This window comes from Candoia aspera, chromosome 3 (assembly GCF_035149785.1).
Source record: "Candoia aspera isolate rCanAsp1 chromosome 3, rCanAsp1.hap2, whole genome shotgun sequence".
Classification (NCBI taxonomy): Eukaryota; Metazoa; Chordata; class Lepidosauria; order Squamata; family Boidae; genus Candoia; species Candoia aspera.
This window is the reverse complement of record NC_086155.1, coordinates 58109423-58135499: the sequence shown is the minus strand read 5'-3', so window position 1 is coordinate 58135499 and position 26077 is coordinate 58109423. Positions and strand designations below refer to the sequence as shown.

General features: G+C 39.9%; 1 protein-coding gene across 1 annotated transcript in view; it reads right to left on the bottom strand.

Annotated features, from left to right (window-relative positions):
* The window catches only part of ZSWIM5 (zinc finger SWIM-type containing 5), a 159097-nt gene that overhangs the window by 17561 nt on the left and 115459 nt on the right, over positions 1 to 26077 (bottom strand). Inside the window, exons 2-4 of the mRNA XM_063297820.1 lie at positions 22245 to 22601; positions 8095 to 8243; positions 5445 to 5595 (exon numbers count right to left, since the gene is read on the bottom strand). Of these exons, the coding sequence (XP_063153890.1) occupies positions 5445 to 5595; positions 8095 to 8243; positions 22245 to 22601 (657 nt within the window). The remainder of the gene's footprint in view (positions 1 to 5444; positions 5596 to 8094; positions 8244 to 22244; positions 22602 to 26077) is intronic.

Sequence of the window (26077 nt, the reverse complement as noted above, 5' to 3'; positions counted from 1 at the left end):
TTGGTCCAGATGTACATGGTCTCTTCTGTTCTTTTAATTGTTTTTACTCTTTTAAAGTGTAAGCCATGAGTTGCTCTTGAGCTGGGCAGTCTTTAAATCCAAACAAACAAATTGGACTTGATGGCTAACTAGTCTCTTCCAGCTGTATTATTTAATGAAATGTCTGCTCAACTCCAGTCTTTTCCATATACTTCTCTTCTAAGGGTATCTTCGTATGAGAATTCTGCTCCATTTTTAAACCAGCACTGGAAATCTATGATCCCATGACACCAGTTGTGTTCAACAGCCGAACAGATTTGTTCCTGGCTCAGCCATGGTATATTTGAAATCACAATAAATTAGTTGTTCCTTGGAAACACTGTGGCTCCATAGAGCTGTGGAGAGTCTCTTTCCCATTTATAGAAACTCTTGCCTCACCCTGGGCTTCAGCCTCCAGCAGATCTTTCAAGAAGAACAGAGGCTTGGCAGTTTTGCAACTTCCCCTTCTAGGAATTGCTTGGGGTTTTTTTGCACACTATCAGAAAACTGCACACAACATGAAGTAAGGATGTGGATGGACACAGGGAGCAGTGCAATCCATTTATTTCCCTTTTATGGAGTGGCAAGTAAGAGACTTTTTGCTCCTGCACCAGCTGGAGGTGAGGCAGTGGTTTTTTGCACTCCTTGTCAGCAGTGTGGACTTTTTTCAAACTGCTTTTAAGTGCTTAGGGAAGGGAACCAGTGGCAGAGTGGAAGGGCCCTGAATTTGTAAATAGCCAGCCCCAGCATCCCCTTCTTCTAAGCATCTCAGATTCCCTCATACATTTTCCAAACTCTCCCCATCATCATGAAACTGCTTGGGCTAGTTTGGGGATTTTCTTTTTGAGCCTAACCATAAATACAGGGCAGCCATACTTGAGCTTCTAAGAGTTTCTCTCCTCATACTGTACAGAAAAAAAGCAGCTTTACAGATCTAGCTTTTGAAGTTTCCCAGCTGGCAAGTCTTCTCCTGGTGTTCAGTGGCCTGCAGCAGGGCTTCTTTTCCAAAGCTGGCAGTTTAAAGAATCAGTTCTTTTGATAAAGAACTGGGAGAGAGCCACAATGCTCAGCATAAAGTGATTCACAAATCTGACTCCTGGGTGGCAGGTTTTTAAACTCTTCTTTGGGTTTATACAAAACAGCTGATCTCAACCTCAGACTGCTGGGAATGAATGGCAGGGGATGGAAGATTCTCTAATTGCCCTGTTCCCTGTGCATGTTCTTCTGAAATATGCTCCCAGTTATTGTCAGGGGAAAAAATGTGTCAACATAAGGATAATATAAACTACTGATCAGAGTTCACCCAACTCTATTGGGCATATCTTGATATTTTCTGAAGTTCTAATGAAAACAGAGCCTTTTTGCACAACATGTTTATGGGATCATAAATTTATATTTCTTATTGTTTTATTGTATAAAGGTATCAAAGCCATGGATTTGGGATATTTCATTTTCTGCCTACTCAAGCTGCTGTTTGTTTCTCAGATGGCATAGCTGAACTGCAGCATTAACATGGAAAACACTGAAGCTCAGGCATATGCAGTGACATGATTCAGAATGTCTCCCTTTCAAGAAACCCCCATTTTCCTCACATTCTACCTTCAAATATGCCTGCTTATGTTTGTACAGAAATCTGGTGTTAACAATTAGCTATAATGATTATCCCTGATGAACAAATCTGGTTGAACCCATGCCTTTCCTCTTGTTCCACATTAATTTCCTATGTGTTTTTTAAAGTTCTTTTCCCATTTAATTGTGTAGGCTCCCATAAAATACCACAACTAACATGTCCTTTCTCAATCATTCAATATCTCAGTCACAACTGGTATACATATACTTAAACTAATTGTGCTTCCTTACGTTTTTTTTAAAACAAGGAGATTATAAATGAGTAAAGGATGCAATCTAAATATTTCACAGGAGAACCACAATAATAATAACTTTAATAGCAGAGATAATATTGTTTGGGTATAGAATGGGAGCACAGTTCTTAAACATCACTGGTGCTGCCTGTATGGCTAGAATTACACATAAATATTCCTGATAATACCAATCAGGTATTTATGAGGAAGAACAATAATAACAATAGCAACAACTCAATTAAAAATATGATTACTCAGTTTAGATGTAACACCAAAGCATTACAAGAACAACCCTCCAGTTGATGCACACTATCGCTTCCCAACTGGTTTGCACAAACCAGAGTTTGCCTGGTTCAAGCAAAAGGGTCAACAGAGAGATAACTGGAGCATGTCAGCCTCAGGCTTGTTTCATTTGATGTTTCACCTGAACCAAGCCTATTTTTCCCATATTTTGTTTTCTTCCCCATTCTGATCTCTAACTGTAAACAAAATAAAGATTAAGCCTCTAAAAGATTAAGGTTGAGCTATAATCCAACTGTTTTCAACTTAGTTAGGATCTAATCTTTAATATCACTGCAATGGGATTAAAGCTTCAAAGTTTCTTGGCAATGACAATACCAGCTTTCCTCTTGCGTTTCAGCTGACAGAATCATGTAAGAACATTTATCTGGATTTTTTAAAAATCTTGATTTTACCAGAAGTAAAAACATTCCTTTTTCAGTCCTTTATTTAAATTACAAACCAGGTCATGATTCTGAGGCTCTCTACTTCAGCGTTAACCTCATGTTTGCTTAATTTAGAGGCCCTTCCAAATAATAGGAAGATTTTCTAATTTTCTTCAGATTGAGAAAGGATCAGGAATCCTTGCTAAGGGGCAACAATTAATTTTGTTTGTCATCCTGAAAAGAGAGGTCTATTCTGCAGCTTTGGAGAGAACAAAAAATTAAAAGTCAAAGAAACAGCTAAGATACATAAAACTTGAATGTGGTTGCCTGAATGTCCAAATCACACATTATCTTCTCTGCTCTTGCTGGCATTTCCAGTTTTCTCTCTTTTGGTTAAAAGACTGAGCCATACAGTGCCCCCAAAGAAACAGTACAGTGAGGAAAACATTCAGAGAGCCACCTAGAGGTTTATGTGGTTGATGCCATGATCACTATTTTAATAAGTGCACATTTGTACAACCATGGCTCAGCGTGATTGGACCAAGGAAGCCCTGGATCCCTCACAAGAGAATGTTTATTGAAGGACAGGAGTGAAACTAATAATGTGCCAAGGAACTTAACATGAGTAAAACACTTAGATTGTGCGGGTTGTTTTCCTTTGTTCCCACCTGGTTTTGTCATCCTTACCATCTTTACTCCTTATTTTTATTTCTTGTTGTTTTTCTTGTCTTTAATGTTTCAAACAATTGGTATACTGCCCAGTCACTGGGAAATGGGTAGCATATAAATTTTAGTAATAATATAAAAATAAAGTGTTTATTAATAGTTACAGGTAGTCCTCATTTAGCTACCTCAGTTGGGACGGCAACTCAATCATTAAGCGAAGCAGTCGCTAAGTGAAACTGTAACTGTGCTTATGATCTTACTTCAGCTTTCCTTTGCTTTACAGACCTTCAAAGGTCATAAATGTGAGGATTTTTATCACTGTCATAATTGTGAATGGTCGCTAAACAAGTCAATTGCTAAATGACGACTACCTGTGTATCTCTTTATTAAGGATATCTAGGTTGACTGATAGGCTTGTACTCCCAAACCTAAGACATTTTTTCTAGTTCTATCTTGCCACTAAACTAAATGGCTCAATGATTTATCTTCACTGTCTCAACAACTTTACAATTTGAGGTATGAAGATGGCATTATTTTGTTAGCTGAAAGTAAAAGACGTAGAAGAAATTATGAAAGTAAAAATGGAAAATGAAAAATCTGGGTTAATGTTAAAAATGAAGAAAACAAAGGCAAGGTCAACTGTAGTGAATGTACAGTTGATGGTTAAGCGAAGTGTTAGGTAATTTTGTTTTATTGGGCTCACAAACTGGGAACAAAGAGTGTGCTGGAGAAATAAAGAGGATGTTAATACCAAGGAGGAAGGAATGAAAAATTTAGATAAGATCATGAAGGATGTGGCAATAAAGTTCAGAATAATTAAAGCAATGGTTTTACCAATGGAACATGTGGTTGCAAAAGCCAGACATGGAGAAAGAAAAAGAAAAACAAGACAACAGGTAAATGTCAGGACTGCTTGCCAAATATAGTGATAAAAGTCTCTTTCTTAGTTCTATATTCCCAATCAGACATAAGATTAGGTAAGCAGTTTTACTTGAAAAGGATTAAGAAGCCATACATTCAAAAGAATTCTGCCAGCATATAGGAATTCTGCCGTATGTATCAGTCTCGAAGTTCAAATCCTGGGTTTCTTTTTCCTGTCTTGTTTAGGCTATGGACTTTGGGCTGCACTTGAAGCATTCTGCCATCTGCCCCCTTGTTTACCAAGCTGCTATCTCTGGTGTGTGGCAGGGGCATATTCAGAGGGAGGAGGGGGTCAACAAGGTTATAATGGCAGGTATGACTGGCCAATTTAAGCCTTTCCCCTTTTTAAATGTGTACAACACACATTACACTCTCCTGTGGTTGCTCCTAGCATGATAATCAGGGGCCCTTGCCTCACCAGTTTCAATTCTTTCAGTAAGACCAGTGGACAGAATCAAAAACTTTATTGGAATATTCACCGAACAGCCGGAAGTTATTGCTGGTAACTAGTTAAGATGGCAAGCATTTGTCTGTGCAGTCACCAAGATTTGAGCCCCATTCAATGCATCTAATTAATTAAGTTTAACCTCATTTTAAGCTTCAGATGTAATTATGTATTGTGATTAATCAAGAATGGAGATGAAAGCTTTGAAGATCTTATATATATGCCAAGGGCTGCTGCAAATTTTCAATGATGCTCCAGTATTTCTCAAAATATCTATATGTAACTAACATCAACTGACATCATAGATATTGATCCTTAATTTTAAGTCACAAGCTAAGGTCAAATATATTATTTCCATAGCAGTCTCTACTCAAATTACCATGACTACACAAAACCCAGAGATTCAGGCAAGTTCTGGGTATTAATGTTTTTTATGCTGTTAATGAAAGGAAAACAACTTTTTTTATATATTAGACCTTAAATTCCACTACAAGCATATGCCTTAGGGAAAGGGGAATATACTTTTGGGAGAGATTATAAATCAGTTATCAAGCATATCCTTTGCATACAAAAAGTCCCTGGCATCTCCATTAAAAAGAATCAACTAGCAAGTAATGGGAAAGATCTCAGAGGTTACTGTATTACCTAATTTTGAGGAGAAAGGTTAATTTTAAAATTGACTTTGAAACATTCTCTCTCTCTCCCTCCCACACACAAACCCATAGTCCATAGTAATGCTATTTCCAGTTCTGTACAGTTTCCAGCTGCCACCATAAGTCATCTGCCCAGAGCAGATCAGCTATTTTCTTGTAGCCTTTCAAATCTGAGTTCCTTCTAGCCTCAAGCATTACGAACTGCTGGACTTACCCAACTCATCCCACAGTTGTCGACATTTATCAGTCATGCCTGTTCCTTGTTGTCTCCAGAGAGCAAGACGTGGATCTGCCATGAACTGCTCTGTTATTAGTGTCAGCATCCTGGCTCCATTGGAATCTCTCATGCGCAGCATTTCACGGACCTAAGATAGAGGAGAACATGTAGACTCTCAAACATATAGGGATTGGATTTAAGGGAGACATGGGTTAGTTTCTACATAGTCTCTGTCAGATTTTCCGCATAGAGTGTCCCACCATAAATTTGGGGCTAAATTACAACTCGCATTATCCTGACTGGTCATGATGGCTGCAACTGATAGGAATGGAGGCATCAGATTTGCGGGGGTTGGTGGGTGGGAATTTTGTACTTCTTATAGGGTGATAAAAACCTAGCCATCATGCTTCACAGTTGCCTACATAGTTATGAAAATGTCTACTAAAGAGTAAACCTTGCCTAACAAAACTATTCAGAGGGAAGACAATCCAAGGAATGAGATATCTTTCCTGAGAATAAGAGGCATACAAAAACATTAATATAGAATATGATAAGTCAGGTGGTGATTTTTATATTCTCTACCCAGTGAAGTGCCAGATATACTAAAATCATGATCCCCATTTCCAGCATTGATCAAATCCAAATGCTTTGTGGATTACTGAACCTCCAAACTCCCTTCACAAAAAATACCTTGGAATATGGGTTTAGATCATGAGAATTCTTGATAATCAGCTCCTCTCCCTTCACTGTTCTATGATTTGGGGGAAAATGCCACATGGGTGAAGAAACAGATGTTTCAGTTCAGACTTTCCTCCCCTTTTTTGAATCTCTTGCAATGATGGGTCCTTGAAAATCTGAATAATTCCAAATAAAATGTCTGATCTAGCAATCTGATGCAAACTCTAATTGAAAGAAAAAGGCTTAGTTTAAATGATATCTAAGACCTTATGGAACAGATTTTCAAAGTAAAGTGTGGAATCACCATACCTGGAAGTTTTCAAATATAGGATGGCATATATCCTGCTCAAGTGATACAGTCGCTTACAGAATTCCATTTATCATTTCCTGCATGCTGGATTCTGCAAGGGAACATATCACTAGAGCTGAACTAGAATTTCTCCAACATACTGGATTCCAGAATGATTAATTTCTCAAAATGTGGAACACCTAAATGGAACATTTTAGAATAAGAACCAAAGTATACACCCACAATATTCTTTGCTTTATATGAACACGTGTAAAAATTTATAAAGTAAATTACGGAAGTCAATGGCTATTAGTCTTGATGGCAGTGTAACCGCCTCTGAAGGCCATCTGCAGGGAGACTAGTAGGCTTCCTTTTGCAGTTGGTTGGCCAATGTGAGAACAGACTGCTGGACTAGATGGGCCAGGGGTTCGATCCAGCAAGACACTGCTTATATTCTTAATTATAAAGATAATTGCACTATATATGATAATACTGTATATCCATCTATCTATGAATGACTGTTATAAAAAAGGAGAATTAAAACTCTCTTTGACTATATTGCAAAGTAAAACACTGGAACAGTTCTAAAAATAAACTTTGCAGTTTGCATACATTTTCAGTTTTTTCTGCCTATTTTTTAAAATGATAACTTTTTCAGGCCATTAATATTTAGGCCATCTTGGTTGCACTTGGCTATAATGAGAAACTAGACATTAATGCTTATGAATTAACCTTAGGCCAGATACTTTCTCATTTTTTTTTCTCAGAAGCATACACAGATTAATTCAATGCAAATATCTTTATATAGTTCGTTGATCTGAATGCTTATACATTTTTTAACATACTACATTCAACACTCTTATGTACACTGTCTACATACTGCTGATCTGTTCATTCATACAGCTATTCCACATAATAGAGTATACAGGTATTCATAGAAGGGGTTCTGGGTGATAGTATCTATAGATGGACATTCCTTCTTCATGACAATCATGTGACAGAACAATCTGCTACATTGTTCAAGCTCTCTTGATTTAGAATAAAAATGAAGAATATTGGATTCTAAGGAAATGTAAGTACTTCTAAAAAAAACCCTTAGCAATTGCTTTTAAAACCACTGCTGCTGTTGAACCATAAACAACTCTTACTTGTTCAGATGACTTTGCATGAGGTAGTGTTTAGTTTTACTCATTATAAATAGTACTAGTGCAGTTATGTGAGCTTGCACGCATGTATATGCCAAAATCTAGTGATGGAGAAACACAAGGTTATATGTTTTATTTTTTCCACTATGACTTTTCCATGTTACAATCCTTTATTAATACAGAAACCTGTACTTCAAAGGTTTCTGACTGATAAACCTTCCTTAAGTGGGGTTAATCATCAGAAAGCACTAAAAATGTACATCCAAACAAAATTTGCATAAGTGGAGATACCTAATGATAAACTTTTAGTAAGATATAATATTCCTTCTGACTCCTAGTGGCCAATGCACCAGTGCAATTTAAAACATGCCAATTTCAGCCCATTCTTTAGAAAAGACTGAAGGATATAACCCTAAATGTCTCAGAGCTGATTTCTGGAGCTGAGAGAGAAATGAACAGCGAAGTGTAAGAATACTATAAAACTTCAAGTGCAAAGGTTTTGCAGGTGCAACAGAAAAGGGAATCTAGTTCTCACCTTAGCAAACATGGAATTGAGTTGCTTCCCAGAGCCATAGTACCCTCCTTGGGAGAGGAACACCTTCACCTGCTCTCGAACCTGTTCCTCATCCAAATGCCAACAATTTTCATCATCAATACTGGCTCCTGCAGTAGGGTCTGGAGCACCTGTGGCAAGGAAACTCAGCTGTTAAAAAAAACCATGTCAGCAGCTTTAAAAGGGTGAAATTGCTTATCATCCCCTACCTTATGATACCCTAAAGTCTCCCTAAGTGGCACACAACTCCTGGTGACTTTACACATCCATGCAACACAGAAGTGGTTTGCCATTTCATTTTCCAGGATGTCCGTTAAATTCCCAAACTATACCTTTGGTGTTCCTTGGTAGTCCCCCATGTAAGTATTAACCAGGCTCTAAACTACGTAGTTTCCAAGCACAGACAAGTTCAGCCAGGTGCTGCCACCTGCTGAAATATATACAAACCAAAAAATTAAACTGTTCTCTAGACAAAACAACTGTGTAGTACCACAGTATTTTAATTTTAAAACTCAATATTTATCCAAACCAGTATTTTTGTTTTCAATACGGAACAAACAAAAGTGTAGGGTTATGTTTGTGTAACTGCAGCAGGAGAGCCAAATATAATACTATAAAGGTGGTAAATTAACAAATTATTGTCCCAGCCTATAACAAAATTATTCCAAATAAATTAAAGAAAAAGAATCTGAACAGCAAGGGAGAAATTTAAGGCCTGTTCTCCCATAACAGGCTTGATATTGCTAGTGTTCTCCACAATAGCTCCTAGAGTGAACTAGAAACAGAAGTATGACCCCCTTCTGTGTGGCTGAGAGCTTTATAATGCATCACTTTGGGTGGAAGCCTTAATATCTAGCATGAAAAGATTCCCTAGATCAGTTTCCCTCACTGAGGCACTCCTGATAAATTTAACTACCGGGCTAAGAAAGCCTAGTTTAGATCCTAAGATGATCCAAATGACTCTCATCAATACTTATACTTGGTCTTCCTATGTTGATCTCTACTCAGCTCTTCATATATGACTACCTTTCCTGGGCCTCAAAAGAGAAAAGCCATCTCTCTAAAGACATAACATTCTCAAAGACAGCACATGAAAAAAAAATACATACAAGGAAGATTTAATTGCTGGGCCCAGGGAGGCTTCACAAAATGTTTGTAGATGTCCACACAGAAGATAAGCATTCTTTTGACACATTTTTAATCTTAGCTATGTTGGCTATTTTAAGGATGACTCAGTAAGGATTATATGAAACAGACTGAAAGCAATTTAAGGGTAGTGAAGGCAAGGCCACAATAAACATTATCTTCAACAACTTTAGGATGATTTCTTTCTATCAATGAAGGAATCAAAGTTGTTACTATTACAGAGCCAACTAGCAAGGACTCCTTAGGCTAGGGTTACCAGATATCTGAACAAAGAAGGACATGGACAATTGGAAAGGAGGACAAATGTGGGGGAAAGGAGGACACACTAACTATTTAATTTTCTTGGCAACCATGACAAAAATTACAGCACAAAAATTGAAAAAAAAATTGTACTTAGGCCTACATGTATTATGAAATCATTTTTTCCAGCATCAGAAAGACCGTTTTTTCAATCACAATATTTTTCCAACAAATTTTTATTTTCAAAAACATACGCTAACAATAATATAGAGTCGGCGATAACCCACTTTTCAAATTTCACCATAGAAGATATGAGTCATGTGATCTACAGACTACAGTGATCATAGATTTGAAGGGGCTGGCTTGAAGCTGATTGCTGGAATCAGGAAATAAATTAAATAACATAAACCGTGGCTATTGAGTCTGTTGACAGACGAGAGAAATAAAGGAGCAGACAATTTACAAGGTCACAATACACGAAAGTCTGAATGATGCCATTGTGAAAACAGTCCAAAAATACCCCCCCCCCAAAAAACAAGACACTCTAAAAGTAGACAATATTTGATTTCAAGGTTATTCCTGCAGGATGAAGGACATAAGGACAAAAAGGAGGACTTGTCCTCCATTTGCCTGATGTCTGGTAGCCCTACCTTGGGCAGCATCTTGAAACAGTTAACATTTGCTATATGGAACTCTGGAACAATATCCACATTGATTACTGTGCAAGCCAACCTCAAGAACAAAAAAACAAAACCACCTCAAGAACAAAAAAAACAAAAACAACAACATGATATTAAGTAGACCTAGATGCCCATTTATTATCCAAGGAAAAGCTTTTGAGAAAGCCTCCAAACATTAGAGAAGAATTCAGTGATTTTTGATTCCTGATCCCAAACATGGTTTTAGGCAACAGACTGTTTCCTGAGTATCTCTGGCAAGAGCATCCTGTAGATGAACTACTAAATAGGAAATTCTTTTTGCCCTTCATCCATCAGCAGGAAAGAACACAAGAAGTAGGGGAAAAAACCCTGCTTAATAAGGAACAGCCATAGTTATTTCTGGAAGCTGTTAAGTTCTATACATGTATATACTTATATGTGTTTAAGGTGTTTTACATCACTTTAGATAAATACAGCCCTAGAGATAGTTAAGATTTACTTCTGCAAGCAACCTTTCTCCTGTATATTGCCTGTTTCCACACACAGGACCCAGACTTTTAAAGGTTCCAGCAGAATGCTTATCAAGGAAGAATAATCATGGCCCAAACAGTAGGTTTCTGTTTCCATTTCCTAATGCTTCAAATCATCTTTCTTGTTTCTCCTTCCCCCACACAATCCCTCCCAATAAATGCAAACGTTTAGCATTGCTTACTTTTCAAGCTTTTATTTTGCAGTGGTACAAGGCACACAGTTGGTCTGCAAGAACAGGTGACTGCCTCATTTAGGTGCTTGTCACAATGAACTCCTTCCTTGTAAAGCATCTTAATGCCACAAGACTAAACAAAAATCTTTCTAAAGTCAAAAGGAGCTAAGCTATGAAATGAGCGATGCCAAGCTGATGATGAGCATTTTTTCCATTTTTTGAAGCTGCTAGAAAAATGCAATTTACGCTCGGAGAGGATAAGGTAATATTTATAAAGCACTCAACTGTAGAGCACTCCCACGAAATAAGAAAGCATTCCACATTGTTATATTGTTGTAGTCAACTTGCAAAAACTAGGAAAAAATAGATTCTGTTATCAGTGAAATGCTTCAACAGCAGCATTGTAAAGACCTGCTATCAATTGCTTCTATATAGAAATTATCAACATTATTGATCTGGATGTCTGACATTAGATAAAAAAACCAAAACAAACCATAACAAAAAAAATCCTAATCTATGCTGGTTTATGCAAAAAAAGAAAAGAAAAATCCTGGATGAAAATTCCAGGTAGAGATAAATCATGGACATGAACATGCAGTAGTGAACTTTATCCCATTTCTCTAATATTTATTACTACTCTTCAGTGAGTTAACAGCTCATAACTGGAGTGGGCAGAAGTGGAGAAAGATGGATGCAGCCCTTTCCAATTGAATCTAGTCCACTAGATTTATCCTTGTCAATAAAGCTTCATCTCTACAACCATTAAGAGAAAGCTGGCTAGTAAATGCTGCTTTGTTCCTTCCCAGAGGCAATCAGCACTCTCAAAATAGGCGGCATCATGGAGCAAAACCAATATATTATAACAATGAAGTGAGAAAAATCATATTGTAATTGTTCCATCAAAAAAAAAAGCCAGATAATTCATACTACAGGGCAGAGCAATAGGGCAAAGCAGTTTTGCAATTGCTAAGTATCTCAATAAAATAGTTAAGAGCAGAGACATCACACTGACAACAAAGGTCCACATAGTTAAAGCAATGGTGTTCCCCGTAGTAACATATGGCTGCGAGAGCTGGACCATAAGGAAGGCCGAGAGAAGGAAGATCGATGCTTTGGAACTGTGGTGTTGGAGGAAAATTCTGAGAGTGCCTTGGACTGCAAGAAGATCAAACCAGTCCATCCTCCAGGAAATAAAGCCAGACTGCTCACTTGAGGGAATGATATTAAAGGCAAAACTGGAATACTTTGGCCACATAATGAGAAGACAGGACACCCTGGAGAAGATGCTGATGCTGGGGAGAGTGGAAGGCAAAAGGAAGAGGGGCCGACCAAGGGCAAGATGGATGGATGATATTCTAGAGGTGACGGACTCGTCCCTGGGGGAGCTGGGGGTGTTGACGACCGACAGGAAGCTCTGGCGTGGGCTGGTCCATGAAGTCACGAAGAGTCGGAAGCGACTAAACGAATAAACAACAAAAGTATCTTCATCTGAAAGTACACTATATGTGCTTTTCTTATCCTTTAAACCAGGGACAGACAACCCATTATTATACAGATAGCTTGAATTTAAATTCCTGTCAGCCCCAGTAAGCCCAGCCAATGGCAAAAGATTGTAGGGCTTGTTGTCCAAAAATTTTGGCCGAACCAGGTTATTTGCCAGAGCTTTCAACGATCAGTGAAGAAGCTTGCCTGTCAAGCCTCAGGGTTTGATTTGTACCTTAGAGGAAAAGTGCCCCAAGTTTCAAAGCGTTCACTGGTCTTTGGGTAAGGAGAAAGACTTTCACCCAACGTTCAAGTTACTAAAATATCTCTAGCCACCTTAAAACAATGGGCCAGGTTCACTATCTAGCAGCAAATAAAACAGTTTTTCCCAGTTTTCTTCGTTACCAATTTTATCCTTACACATATTAGTTAAGAATTATTTCATTTACAATGGTCAGGCAATGGGAGATCCAAATATCTCTCAGCTTTGATGACAAAGTCTTCCTGTATATTTCTAGGCTGAGCACAATTGAATTGCTAAACAAAGCAAGAGTAAGAAAAAAGAAAAAGAAGCAATATTGTTTGCCTTCCTTGTGCTTCTTTCTAAGTATCCATGTTCGAAAATAAGCCAACTCTCAAAAGGTAGGACACAATTTTAACTCTTTCAGTGTTATTTTTATTCCCAGTTTTATATTTTGAGCCTGCCATTAATTAATCTGCACTGATTCCTGCAATTATGAGAGAAAGGCTTAACAATTGGTTAATTTAATTTCTCTCTGGATTAAAGTTTTACAGAATCTTTTACTGTAAGACTTTGGGATGAATATGTAATTATTGATTTAGCTAGATTGATGATGACTATACAACCCTGGAATCAACTGTTTCCAAAGGAATTAACTGATTCAAGCAGCAATTTCCTTGAGGGTGGGTGCACTCTATCTCCGATATCCCTTTACTAGAAACTCCCTCGTCTTAACAGCAGTTCACACAGTGACAGGTAATCTGAATATAAAGCCAAATGGAAAGAATAGAGTGTGTGGATGGGAAGAGAGGGGAGATGGCTACAGGCATTTAGTGGTTCACATTTAGTATCAAACCTTTTCCCACTCAGGTCATCTCTGGTTTCCATGTCCCAGAGCAGTTTTTCAATAGAACTTCACTCTCTGTCCTCATGGATGGAAATCCCTATATGCCTACTGGTCACACCATCTCACTACAGGGGAAAGAGGGGAGTGCATTCCAAAATTATTTAACACAAAGGGAGATTACAATGAATAGCATCTTTCAGAAAGAACTTTGCAACAGTTGATGCCTAGGCAATGGAGAAATGCTGCTAAGAGCAGGAAAGGTATATCGCAGAAAGGAGCTGTAGAAGACAAGCTACAATGAAGTCAGGACATGCTTTGTAAACAAAAGAAGGCCAAAACTCTTTCTCAAAAGATCCAGTTGGTGCAAGCATATTAGGACTGGAAAGCCATTTACAGGTTATAGCAATGTGAATTTGTCTTTTATGCTGATTATGCTATGATTTTATCATAGATAGTAAATGGCCTCAAAAGAACACTGAGGACCTTTGTTTAGTGCTGCATTGATTAATTATAGGTAGTCCTTGTTTAGCAACTGCCTCATTTAGTGACCATTTGCACTTATGTTGTTGTTTATTCGTTCAGTCGCTTCCGACTCTTCGTGACTTCATGGACCAGCCCACGCCAGAGCTTCCTGTCGGTCGTCAACAGAACCAGCAACCCCAGGGACGAGTCTGTCACCTCTAGAATATCACCCATCCACCTTGCCCTTGGTTGGCCCCTCTTCCTTTTGCCCTCCACTCTCCCTAGCATCAGCATCTTCTCCAGGGTGTCCTGTCGTCTCATTATGTGCCCAAAGTATTTCAGTTTTGCCTTTAATATCATTCCCTCAAGTGAGCAGTCTGGCTTTATTTCCTGGAGGATGGACTGGTTTGATCTTCTTGCAGTCCAAGGCACTCTCAGAATTTTCCTCCAACACCACAGTTCCAAAGCATCTATCTTCCTTCTCTCGGCCTTCCTTATGGTCCAGCTCTCGCAGCCATATGTTACTATGGGGAACACCATTGTTTTAACTATGTGGACCTTTGTTGTCAGTGTGATGTCTCTGCTCTTAACTATTTGATCGAGATTTGTCATTGCTCTTCTCCCAAGGATTAAACGTCTTCTGATTTCCTGACTGCAGTCAGCATCTGCAGTAATCTTTGCACCTAGAAATACAAAGTCTTTTACTGCTTCTACATTTTCTCCCTCTATTTGCCAGTTATCAATCAGGCTGGTTGCCATAATCTTGGTTTTTTCAGGTTTAGCTGCAAGCCAGCTTTTGCACTTTCTTCTTTCACCTTCATCATAAGGCTCCTCAGTTCCTCTTTGCTTTCAGCCATCAAAGTGGTATCATCTGCATGTCTGAGATTGTTAATGTTTCTTCCAGCGATTTTAACTCCAGCCTTGGATTCCTCAAGCCCAGTATGTCGCATGATGTGTTCTGCATACAAGTTGAATAGGTAGGGTGAGAGTATACAGCCCTGCCATACTCCTTTCCCAATCTTAAACCAGTCCGTTGTTCCGTGGTCTGTTCTTACTGTTGCTACTTGGTCGTTATACAGATTCTTCAGGAGGCAGACAAGATGACTTGGTATCCCCATACCGCTAAGAACTTGCCACAATTTGTTATCGTCCACACAGTCAAAGGCTTTAGAATAGTCAATAAAACAGAAATAGATGTTTTTCTGAAACTCCCTGGCTTTTTCCATTATCCAGCGGATATTGGCAATTTGGTCCCGAGTTCCTCTGCCTTTTCTAAACCCAGCTTGTACCTCTGGCAATTCTCGCTCCATGAATTGCTGAAGTCTACCTTGCAGGATCTTGAGCATTACCTTACTGGCATGTGAAATGAGTGCCACTGTTCGATAGTTTGAACATTCTTTAGTGTTTCCCTTTTTTGGTATGGGGATATAAGTTGATTTTTTCCAGTCTGATGGCCATTCTTGCGTTTTCCAAATTTGCTGGCGTATAGCATGCATTACCTTGACAGCATCATCTCGCAAGATTTTGAACAGTTCAGCTGGGATGCCGTCATCTCCTGCTGCCTTGTTATTAGCAATGCTTCTTAAGGCCCATTCAACCTTACTCTTCAGGATGTCTGGCTCTAGCTCACTGACCACACCATCAAAGCTATCCCCGATACTGTTATCCTTCCTATACAGGTCTTTTGTATATTCTTGCCACCTTTTCTTGATCTCTTCTTCTTCTGTTAGGTCCTTGCCATCTTTGTTTTTGATCATACCCATTTCTACCTGGAATTTACCTCCGATGTTTCTAATTTTATGGAAGAGGTCTCTTGTCCTTCCTATTCTATTGTCTTCTTCCACTTCCACGCATCGTTTGTTTAAAAATAATTCCTTATCTCTTCTGGCTAACCTCTGGAATTTTGCATTTAATTGGGCATATCTCCCCTATCACTGTTGCCTTTTGCTTTCCTTCTTTCTTGGGCTACTTCTAGTGTCTCAGCAGACAGCCACTTTGCCTTCTTGGTTTTCTCTTTCTTTGGGATGTATTTTGTTGCCGCCTCCTGAACAATGTTGCGAACTTCTGTCCAGAGTTCTTCCGGGACCCTATCTACTAAGTCCAGTCCCTTAAATCGATTCTTCACCTCCACTGCATATTCCTTAGGAATATTAGTGAGCTCATATCTAGCTGATCTGTGTGTCTTCCCTAATCTCTTTAGTCTGATCCTAATTTGTGCAATAAGAAGTTCGTGATTGGAACTACAGTCAGCTCCAGGTCTTGTTTTTACCGACCGTATAGATGTCTGCCACCTTTGGCTGCAAAGGATGTAGTCAATCTGATTTCGGTGTTGTCCATCTGGGGAAGTCCATGTATAAAGCAGTCTCTTAGGTTGTTGGAAGACAGTGTTTGTTATGCAGAGTGAGTTGTCTTGGCAAAATTCTATCAGCCTATGTCCTGCTTTGTTTTGTTCTCCCAGGCCATGCTTACCTGTAATTCCAGGTGTCATTTGACTGCCCACCTTAGCATTCCAGTCTCCCGTGATGAAAATAATATCTCTTTTACGCGTGTTGTCCAGTAGGTGCCACAGATCCTCATAGAACTGCTCTACTTCAGCTTCTTCAGCATCTGTGGTTGGGGAGTATATTTGGATCACTGTGATGTTAGATGGCTTGCCCTGAATTCGAATTGAGATCATTCTATCGTTTTTTGGATTGTATCCAAGCACTGCTTTACACAGTTATGACAGTGATGAAAAAGTAACTTTGTGACCAATCCTCATATTTACGACCTTTGGAGGTCTGTAAAGCAAAGGAAAACTGAAGTATGATCATAAGCACAGTCGCAGTTTCACTTAGCGACTGCTTCACCTAACGACCAAGTTGCCAGTCCCAATTGTGGTTCCTAAACGAGGACTACCTGTACCAAAAAACAAGGATTTCTGTGTTTGCCAAAAGCCCCAAGATGAAACATAGAGGGCAACATCACTAAGCAGCTGATGGTTTGGGTTTGGGTTTGGGTTTGGTTTGGAGGTTGCCTGACTACCAAATGTCTCTGGGCGGCTTAATAATTAAAAGAAAGGAGAACAATTAAAAACAGAAGAACAAATGAACCCAGAGAAAACACATGTTATATGACCCCCAAAAATCCACCAGGTGCTCAACACCCAACCTAACCCAGGCCTGGGAGCACAACCATGTTTTCACAGACTAGTTAAACTCCTGTAGGGTGGAAGCCACACAAATCTCTGGGGAATGTTATACTAAGGTGTCAGACACCACAACAGAGAAGGCACACTTGCTCTTATGTGGCCTTTCCCTGTTTGCCAGTTCCAGGGTGCACCTTGGTCCTCTGGGGAGCTCCAGGCGATGAAGTGCTGTAAGAGAAGCCGCTAGAACTGTTGGAGAAAGATGAACAGCGAATTGGATCGAGTCCCACTAGCTGACATTATTTGGAGAACACCCACTCTGCCCAACTGTACTGGATGGGCAGAAACCTAGGGGGTCCTTGAAATAACAATACCCTATGCCATGAAAGGCTTTATAGCTGACAACCAGCACCATGAATTACACCAGAACCAAACTGGCCATCAATGCAACTCTTGGACCACTGATGATACACTGGCATATCAATGTGTCCCCATCATTGCTCATGTTGCTGTATTTTGGACTAGCTGAAGCTTCAAGGATGGTTTTCAGCCCCATGCAGAGCACATTGTAATAGTCCAACTGTGAGGTAACTAGGTTGGAAGTGACTGCCTGTCTCCCATAATAGGAATGGGTGCAAATGGCACACAAGATGGACCTGTGCAAAAGCTCCCCTCACCACAACTGCTGCCTGCTCTTTGAGAAGGAGTTGTGAATACAGAGTTGTGCACTGGTCTCAAATGGGGAGTACCACCCCATCTAAAACCATCCAAAACTAAAAGTAAAAAATTCCCAGTTCTAAGTGGCCCAATCAGCCACAACCACTCAATCTTGGCAGGATTGAGCCTATGTCTGTTCCTCCTCATCCAGAACCAAACAGCAGTCAGACACTGGGTCAGGACGCTGACAACATAACCTGGGCAGCCTGGGATCAAGATGTACAACTGCTGGACCATGTGTGAGGTTTGAGTTTGCTTCTGACTCAGAAAACCTTTACTGCCTGGGTGGACTTGACTGAATTGCATTGCCTAATCCATTACAAGAACTTTTGCTGTTGTAAATAGTTATTGTAAATAAAGAACTTAATAGTAAATCTGCCTGGCTACCTCATAGTCTGAATAGGACACCCTGAACGGACAGATGAATTCACCCAATGTTTTCATGTAGATGTTAATCAAAAGGGGCGAGAGCATCAACTCCTGAGGCACCCACCAGTTAGGGGCCATGGACACAACCTCTCCTCCTCTTTCAACATGGCTGCAACTAATCACAGAGGAAGGAGAAGAACCATCACAATATGGTGCCTTCCACTCCCAATTCCCACAGTCAGTCCAGAAGGATACTGCAGTCAATGATATGAAAAGCTGCTGAGAAATCAAGGAGCACAAGGATAGATGCACCCATCCCTATCCTGGCTCTGCCAAAGGTCATTGACAAGTACAATCAATGCTGTCTCCATACTGTACCCTGGCCTGAAAACCAATTGAAATGGGTCCAGATAATCTGTTTCTTCCAAGAGCTTCTGCAAGCGTTGTCTAACCATCTTCTCAACAACCTTCCGAAAAGAGAGAGGGTTGGAGACTGGGTAACTGTCCAGAAGAGTTGGGTCCAGTGACAGCCTCTTGAGGAAAGGAGCCGCCACCTCCTCCTTCAAAACTGGAGGGACCATCCCATCCCTCAAAGAGGCCAACACCATCAGATGGCCCCAATTACAGGTCACCTCCTGAGCCACCTTCACAACCCAGGAGGGACCGAATCTAATGAACCAAACTCATATCTGAAGGACCTTGTTCATTTTCTCAGGAGTCACAGGATCAAACTTAGTCCAGATAAACATACAAGAGCAAACCCCAGTCATCTCTCTTGGATCTGCCCAGTCATAGTCCAACTCCAAGTGGATATGAGCAACTTTATCTGTCAAACAGCATGAATATTCCTCACAATGGTCCTAAAGATGTTCTTGTGTCCTGTCCCTCCTTAGCAAGGAACAGGGCATCCTAAACAGGGTCACCAGGCAGTTAATAGCAGACCCAATAGAGGCAAAGAAATAACCCTTATTGCTACAATGTAATCCCATATATGGGCTCTTACTTGTGTTTGATCAGATTCGCTGTTCATCTTCCTCCAACAGTTCTCGAGGCTTCTCTTACAGCAGTTCATCTCCGGGAGCTCCTCAGAGGACCAAGATACACCCTGGAATTGGCAAACAGGGAGAGGCCACATAGAAGCAATGTGGTCTAAAGCTTCCATTACATGCCTATTCCAAGCTGAAACCAAAGCTTCAGCTGGATTGCCTACCAGATCCTCAAGGAAAACACCAAGCATCCTCTGGAACCAACTGGACCCATTACTCACCTTGGGTGGGCCAATTTAAGACGCCCTGTCTCCCCAAAGGAGTGGGTGACACTAGCAAGCCAGAAGGCAATCAAACAGTGATCTGACCAAGACAAGAAACTGATAGAAAGTTCCGTCAATACCAGATCATGTTGCCACTGCCCTGAGGGCAGTACAGCAGCAACAATCCCATCTGTTCCTTAAGATTCAACTTCAGCCAGAACAACTCACATCAGGTTTATCCATGGAGCAGCTTTCTGAGTATTACTCGCCCTCTCTCCCTCCCCTGGTTCCTTCTCACCCCAGGTCCTCCCTCCCAGTCCAAGACCCTCATACCCTCTATTGTTCAAACATCTATGACACAAACACCACTAAACTAGAGGTGCCAACAAGAGATGTCAGGGTGGCTAGAGTGGTTCCTGATGACACCTGTGTAGCGCTAGGAGCTCTTGGAGCCCTGGAGAATCTAAAGGCCCATGATAGCAGCAGGGAGGACAGAGGCAAGAGCAGTTCTGGGTCCATTGCCATTAAGTTCTTTGAGGCTGTTGTTGGCTAACTTCTACATGGAGAATCATTAGGCCCATACTCAAATTAGTGAAGATAATGAAGGAGATATGAAGAATATATTGCATTCAGATTTTTATAGCAATTTGTGAGTTCCTTTACTAACAGCTTCATCATTAAACTCCTTTCTAGAATTCTATAATATATTTATTCATAGCCAACAAGCCCTGTCATTTGTAATTAAACCTATATTCCACTTCCCTGCAGGTATTCATTAACTCCACAAGATTAGAACATTTTTATTCTCATATAATACATCTTCCCCTTTCTCTTAGTTTCACAAATGCACAATGTACCTATTTTTTTTCTTTCATTTGTTAATTCATACTTCATAACATTTACTCCTCAGTCTTTCTTACGTGCAATCTTTCTTATGTAGTGATCACCCGATAGTCCTAAAGATACTGGCCTCTATTGCTTATTGTTGCATTGTGGAACTGAGGCTTTCATGTAATACTTTTTAGTAAAGTAGAGAAGTTGTAGATTATTTTACCAGCCTTACTCATACCTGTACCTCATACAGCATTCCCTTCTAATACTAAGAACAGTTATGATCAGTTTTGGCACATTTTGATCAGTATGACGGGAATGCTATTACAGGTAATCCTCAAGTTATGACCACTCATTCAGCAACCATTCAAAATTACGACAACTCTGACTGAGAGGGACAACCAGTCCATGAAATGGTGGCCATCGCAGCGTACCCACTGTCAGGTGATTGCAATTTGCAACCTTCCCTGCCAGTTTCCCCACAAACAAAATCAATGGGGAAGCCAGCAGGGAAGGTTGCAAGTCATTCCCGTAAGTCACTCTCGCTGCTTTTTCTTTTGAGGAGCCCGCTACAGAGTGCGAGATCCCAGGGATCTCGTACTCTGTAGCATGTATTTGTAAGATCAGAGAAGAAAGACATAAGCCTGATCTTAATGTTTAAACTCCAAACATTTTAACTGTAGATAGTTTTTTCTTTTGTTATGATGAGTTATACTGGACATGGCAAGACATGTCCCAAAATATTTGAGACATTTAGCATACAGGTCAGTATGAGGAACAAAGCTACCTCTCTCTTTCTCTGGGTATAACTAAACCATAGCATGCAAACCAAAATCCACTGATTAAGGACCTTTTCCTAACCACCATCAAAGCATAAGAGATATTTACTCCTATCCTAGAAAACATGTCTTCTGTATCATTTATGAGAACTGAGGATATAGGTTGTCCTTGTTTAATGACCACAATTGGGACAAGCAACTCAGTCATTAAGCGAAGCTTTCACTAAGTGAAACTGTGTCTGTGCTTATGATCTTACTTCAGCTTTCCTTTGCTTAGCAGACCTGCGAAGGTCGTAAATGTGAGGATTGGTCCTAAAGTTACCTTTTCATCTCTGTCGTAACTGCGAATGGTCACTAAATGAGGCAGTTGCTAAAGGAGGACTACCTGTATAAGCTTTGTATTTAGCAGCTGAAAAGAAAAAAAAAGTAAGATGCTGTGAATATAAGCTGATCTGTCAATTCAAAATAATTAGAGTCTAAATTGAGAATGTAAAAAAAATCACTCATTCTCACTTCAATATACCTAGAAATAGCAACTACATCTTTTCTGATATCACAGTCAACAAGCTTCTCAGCACGTTCTGCTAGCACCATGGCAGCTGATAAATCCCCACACATGTTCAGGGCATTAGACTTTTAAAGCTCAGTGGTTATGGAACAGAGAAATGAACACCACTATCAATATTCTTTAGAATGTGGGCTTTTTAAAATATAGTCACTATGAATCAAATTTTACTTGTACTAGCCTTTTCCAACAAGGCAAGCTCCATTTGTGTTAGAGAACCACTCTCATCATACCTACCCACATGAACAGATTAGAAAAAATTGACAGTTCTCTGCTATCACTGCTGAGGAAGGAATCCTCAGAACAGAGGTATAGTACTATTTTATAAAAAGTGGATAGCTTTTCTCCCTTTTTTATGCTCCTAAGCCAGCAGGTACAAGCATCAGTCACATGTGACCTGAGAGTGTCACAGTGCATTATAGAATCCAGAGTGTTAGATACTCAACCACTCCCAGCATTGTGTGTGTGTATAAATGTCTTTTCCAAAAGAGAGACACACAGTTGGGACAGCCAAAACTTTTTGTGAAAGATATGAGCCTGCATATGATTTGTCAGGGAGCTCTAGAGATTCTGTGTTTTAAAGGATTATCTAAAGTGCTTCAGGCATTATAAAAATGGTGAGATTCTTCTCATCTTCAGGTGGATCAGGGATGAAAATGTTATTATGATCTGAAGATTTATCAGAAGTTACTGTATTTTTGCCTCACTGACTTACCATGCACTTGATTGATTTCAGAGTTGGAGGACAAGATTTCATCAGCCAATTTCTGGGCTGTTGGGAGCACTTCAGTGTGATGGGCTGTAATCAAATACTGAACAAACTTTTGGAGTTGGTCCCTGTTCATTTGAAAAAGAGTCTCTGATATAGGAAGACGGAGTTTGACCTGATCAGGCTTGCGAATCCTGTAGAGGGAGAGTGCCACAACATGAGCACAATAGAAAATGTCCTTGTTCCCACAATCACATGTCACAGATGTTATCTTGCACCGGTCAAAGCTGATGGCCACTTTGTAGGTAATTTCTGGTTCTGTTGCAGTTGCTGATTCTGTCACAGTGCCACTCAGGTGGAATCCTGGAAGGCAAAAAAGAAGTAGATTATATAGCTATGCAAGGGATCTTCATTATAACACACCACTACCTAGTTATATCCATGTTCACAAGAATGTTTTCATTAGCCTTCCCTGTTAATATGTTTTCTACTACAGATTAAGGTTACTATGGTAACTAATCATTTTGGCCGGGTGAAGAGGTTGAATTTAATTGTCCCCTTTTCACATGTTAATGGTTGCATTGCCTAAGGGAGGAACTTGCCTGAACTTGTTTTAGTTTCAGTTTCCCTTCTGTGTAGGCTTGCAGAGAATATGCAGCTGAGAGAAATCTCTCCTCTCAGCAAACAGCCTTTAAATATGTTTGCTTCCTGTAAATAAAATTATTTTTATAGAAATGCCTGGTGTGTGACTTTTCTGATCTCTCCTGGGCCAAATGCTTTCTAGCACTCTGCCAACATTCCCCAACCTGATACCTTTCAGATGAATTGGCACATAGCTCCCTCAATGCCCAACCAGAATAGCAATAGCCATAGCACAGGTTACACTGCTCTCTCTCAAAATATCAGCATATGTATTGAATATTAAAAAGTATATATGTTTGATGGAAGATGCTTCCAGCTGAACAGCCAATATTCTGGTTTTTGGCCAGTTAAGAATCACTGTAAAATGCAAGAGTCATCAGTCTGCAGAATATTCAATTTCTTTCTGAATCAGATAAGCTCCCATTGCCCACTCCAGCTTATCTTGATTCAGAAGGCAATCCTATTGACATCTTGTTAGAAGTAGGACACACTGATTTCAGGGGGATATTGCTATAGATGTGTGTACAGAACTGCAGCCAAGTCTTAAGCAGGCTAGTATTTTCACATACTGGGCTATCTGAAGAAGAAAACAATGATTTATGATGAATCCAGTGAATAGCTAAAGAACAAGGGCACCTAAGAAGCAACATGGCCACTGTAGTCATTGCTTCATTTTACTACCAACAACTACATGACCATCTCCAACTGCTAGCAGAAGAAGTTGAGTATCACATCACTTTTGGTGATTGTCACCTCCAGAAAATATGAGTTAACATATTCTAAATGCAAGCCTTTTCAAAATTATCTGAATGCCAGATACTTACGCAAGATACAACATGATTATCAAAATGTCTATTAACTCTGAACAAAGTATGCTTACATAAGCCATATTTCATGGATGGATGGATGGACCTCATTAAAAACGTTGACACAAATCTAGAACAGGTTTCCATCACAATATTGCCACAAATACAATTTGTTAATCTCATTATTCACAGATGCTAAAAAACAGCCACAGAATACCTCTAGAATGGAGTAGACCACCTGAAAGAGGGTGGGTTTTTTTGGCTGTATAAATTCCAACAAATTACCCCAAATCACACCTATTCTGCAGAACTGATAATAAAAGCAAATCAATGTAAATGATTCCCCTTTTATTTATTTTTTCATGGTACAACAAAAGCAAACCTTATCAAGTAATTTCAGTTAACAGAAAAGTGGGATACCCTGCATTAAAATATTTAAGCCACCGCCCCTCAAGATCCCAATCAGTATAAATAACACTGAAAATGGCTTCTTCACCCAGTTGAAAAAAATACATATGTTTTACATACTTTCATTTGCTAAAATGGAAAACAAAATAAATGATATAGAGCAAGGAAGATAAGCAATTTGCATTTTGTAACAGAGGAAAGTGGACACTGAAAATAAGAAATGGTATGATGTAATAGAGACTCCTGACCTCATCACTCAGAGATATAGTTCAGCTCCAAGTTCAAATACCTAACAAACAGTGCAGCTTTTCTTTTTTACTTATAAAAGCTCCAATTTTGCTCTCTTTTTTTTTAATGAAGGGTAAAATTCTCAGAATTGGATGGGCGTGCATGTACTTCTAGCCACCAGCGTTGTACACAGTCTACAGTGGACATACAATCTTCTGGTTAAGACTCAGAGCAGAAGCCTGAAGTTCCCAGGTTAACTCTCAGCAAGACAATTGACTACTGGACAGCCTTAAGACAGGATGGATGCGCAGCCCAGTCTCATTATGGGAATGATGCTGATTTAGCACAGCATAAGTGTGTATCTCCTTGCCAGGAGTTTCCTCTATAAAATAGTATTTCCAGGAACATATTCTCCCAGTGATTATAATTTCCCACTCTTGAAAGCAATTGGGAGGGAAGGGGAAAGGCAGAAAGAAGTGGAGTCAGAGTGAAAAAGCATTTATCCTGCCCACCCATGCTTAGTTTGTTTCCCAGCCTTACATGAAAACAGGAAGTCCCACATTGTGTCATGTCTACCATGTTGTCAAAATGTCTACTTTACAAGCCATTCTAAGTGTAATGATTGCCTATCCTAAAACACCATCAGACTCATGAACAGGTTCATAAAGGTATCTGATTTATTAAAGAATAGTATGCAGGATCACAAAGAAAGCTGAGAATGATAAAAGCGCGCCAAATGCAAACTAAAAACCCTCGGTGCAAATGAGATCCCTCCCCCCGTAGAATCTTCCCAGGCTCACAATCCCAGGTGCTCCTAGCGGCTTCTGATGGTCTGCGGGAAACGTCCTTGAACAGAACACATAACCCAAACACATTCCATTGTAATGAACATAGATAGAGAGGTTTCACAGTACAAGGTTTGGACAAGGTTTCACAGCAGCTCCCTCCCAAACAGAAACACGCGTCAGTGCCATGGCATGTGAAACGTTACGGTGTACAGTGCACATTGAAACAATAAACATGACACTAAGCTTCAGCCATCTCATCTGTAATTAAGGGATAAATAATACAACCACAGTCTAGCATTACTGGAAACTGGATATATGATTATTGTCAAGACCTGATTGGGAAATCTCTCAAGAGATTTTGCTTTTGGAATAATGGATCCAACAGTAATTTTGACCCTATGGCCAGGTGTGGGGTGGCAATGATCTAGAGACAGCTTACCTGTGACAGGGGTACTGGATGCGAGTGCCTGTGTGTTACACAAGGCTGTAGGAACAAGTTAAGGATCCTTCTTGTGCACTGGCTACCCTGCTACCCAGAACTATCTCTGCCCAAGCTCCTGCACTAGCTCTCAAGGCTGAAGTAACTACATCTTTTGGTGTTGGGTGATTTCAATCACGCCCTGCAGCAGGGTCTGGGAAGGCTTGAGATGCCATGGCCTCCATGACAACCATGGGCTTGTACAAAATGATCTTGGGCTTGACTCACACCAGCAGTCACACTCTTGATCTTGTGTTTGCCTCAGAGCAGTTGCCAGATAATCTGGATATGGAGGTTATGCATCTAACATTTACTATGGTCGGATCATTTTCTGGTCCAGATGAGACTACCTAATTCTTGGAACTCCTGCAGAGAGAATGGACTGATTAAAATGGTATGCCCCAGGCACCATATGGATCCAGACAGACTTCAGCAGGCAGTTGGTGATTTACCAGGCAATCTGATAGGTAGCTCTATTGATTGCCTGGG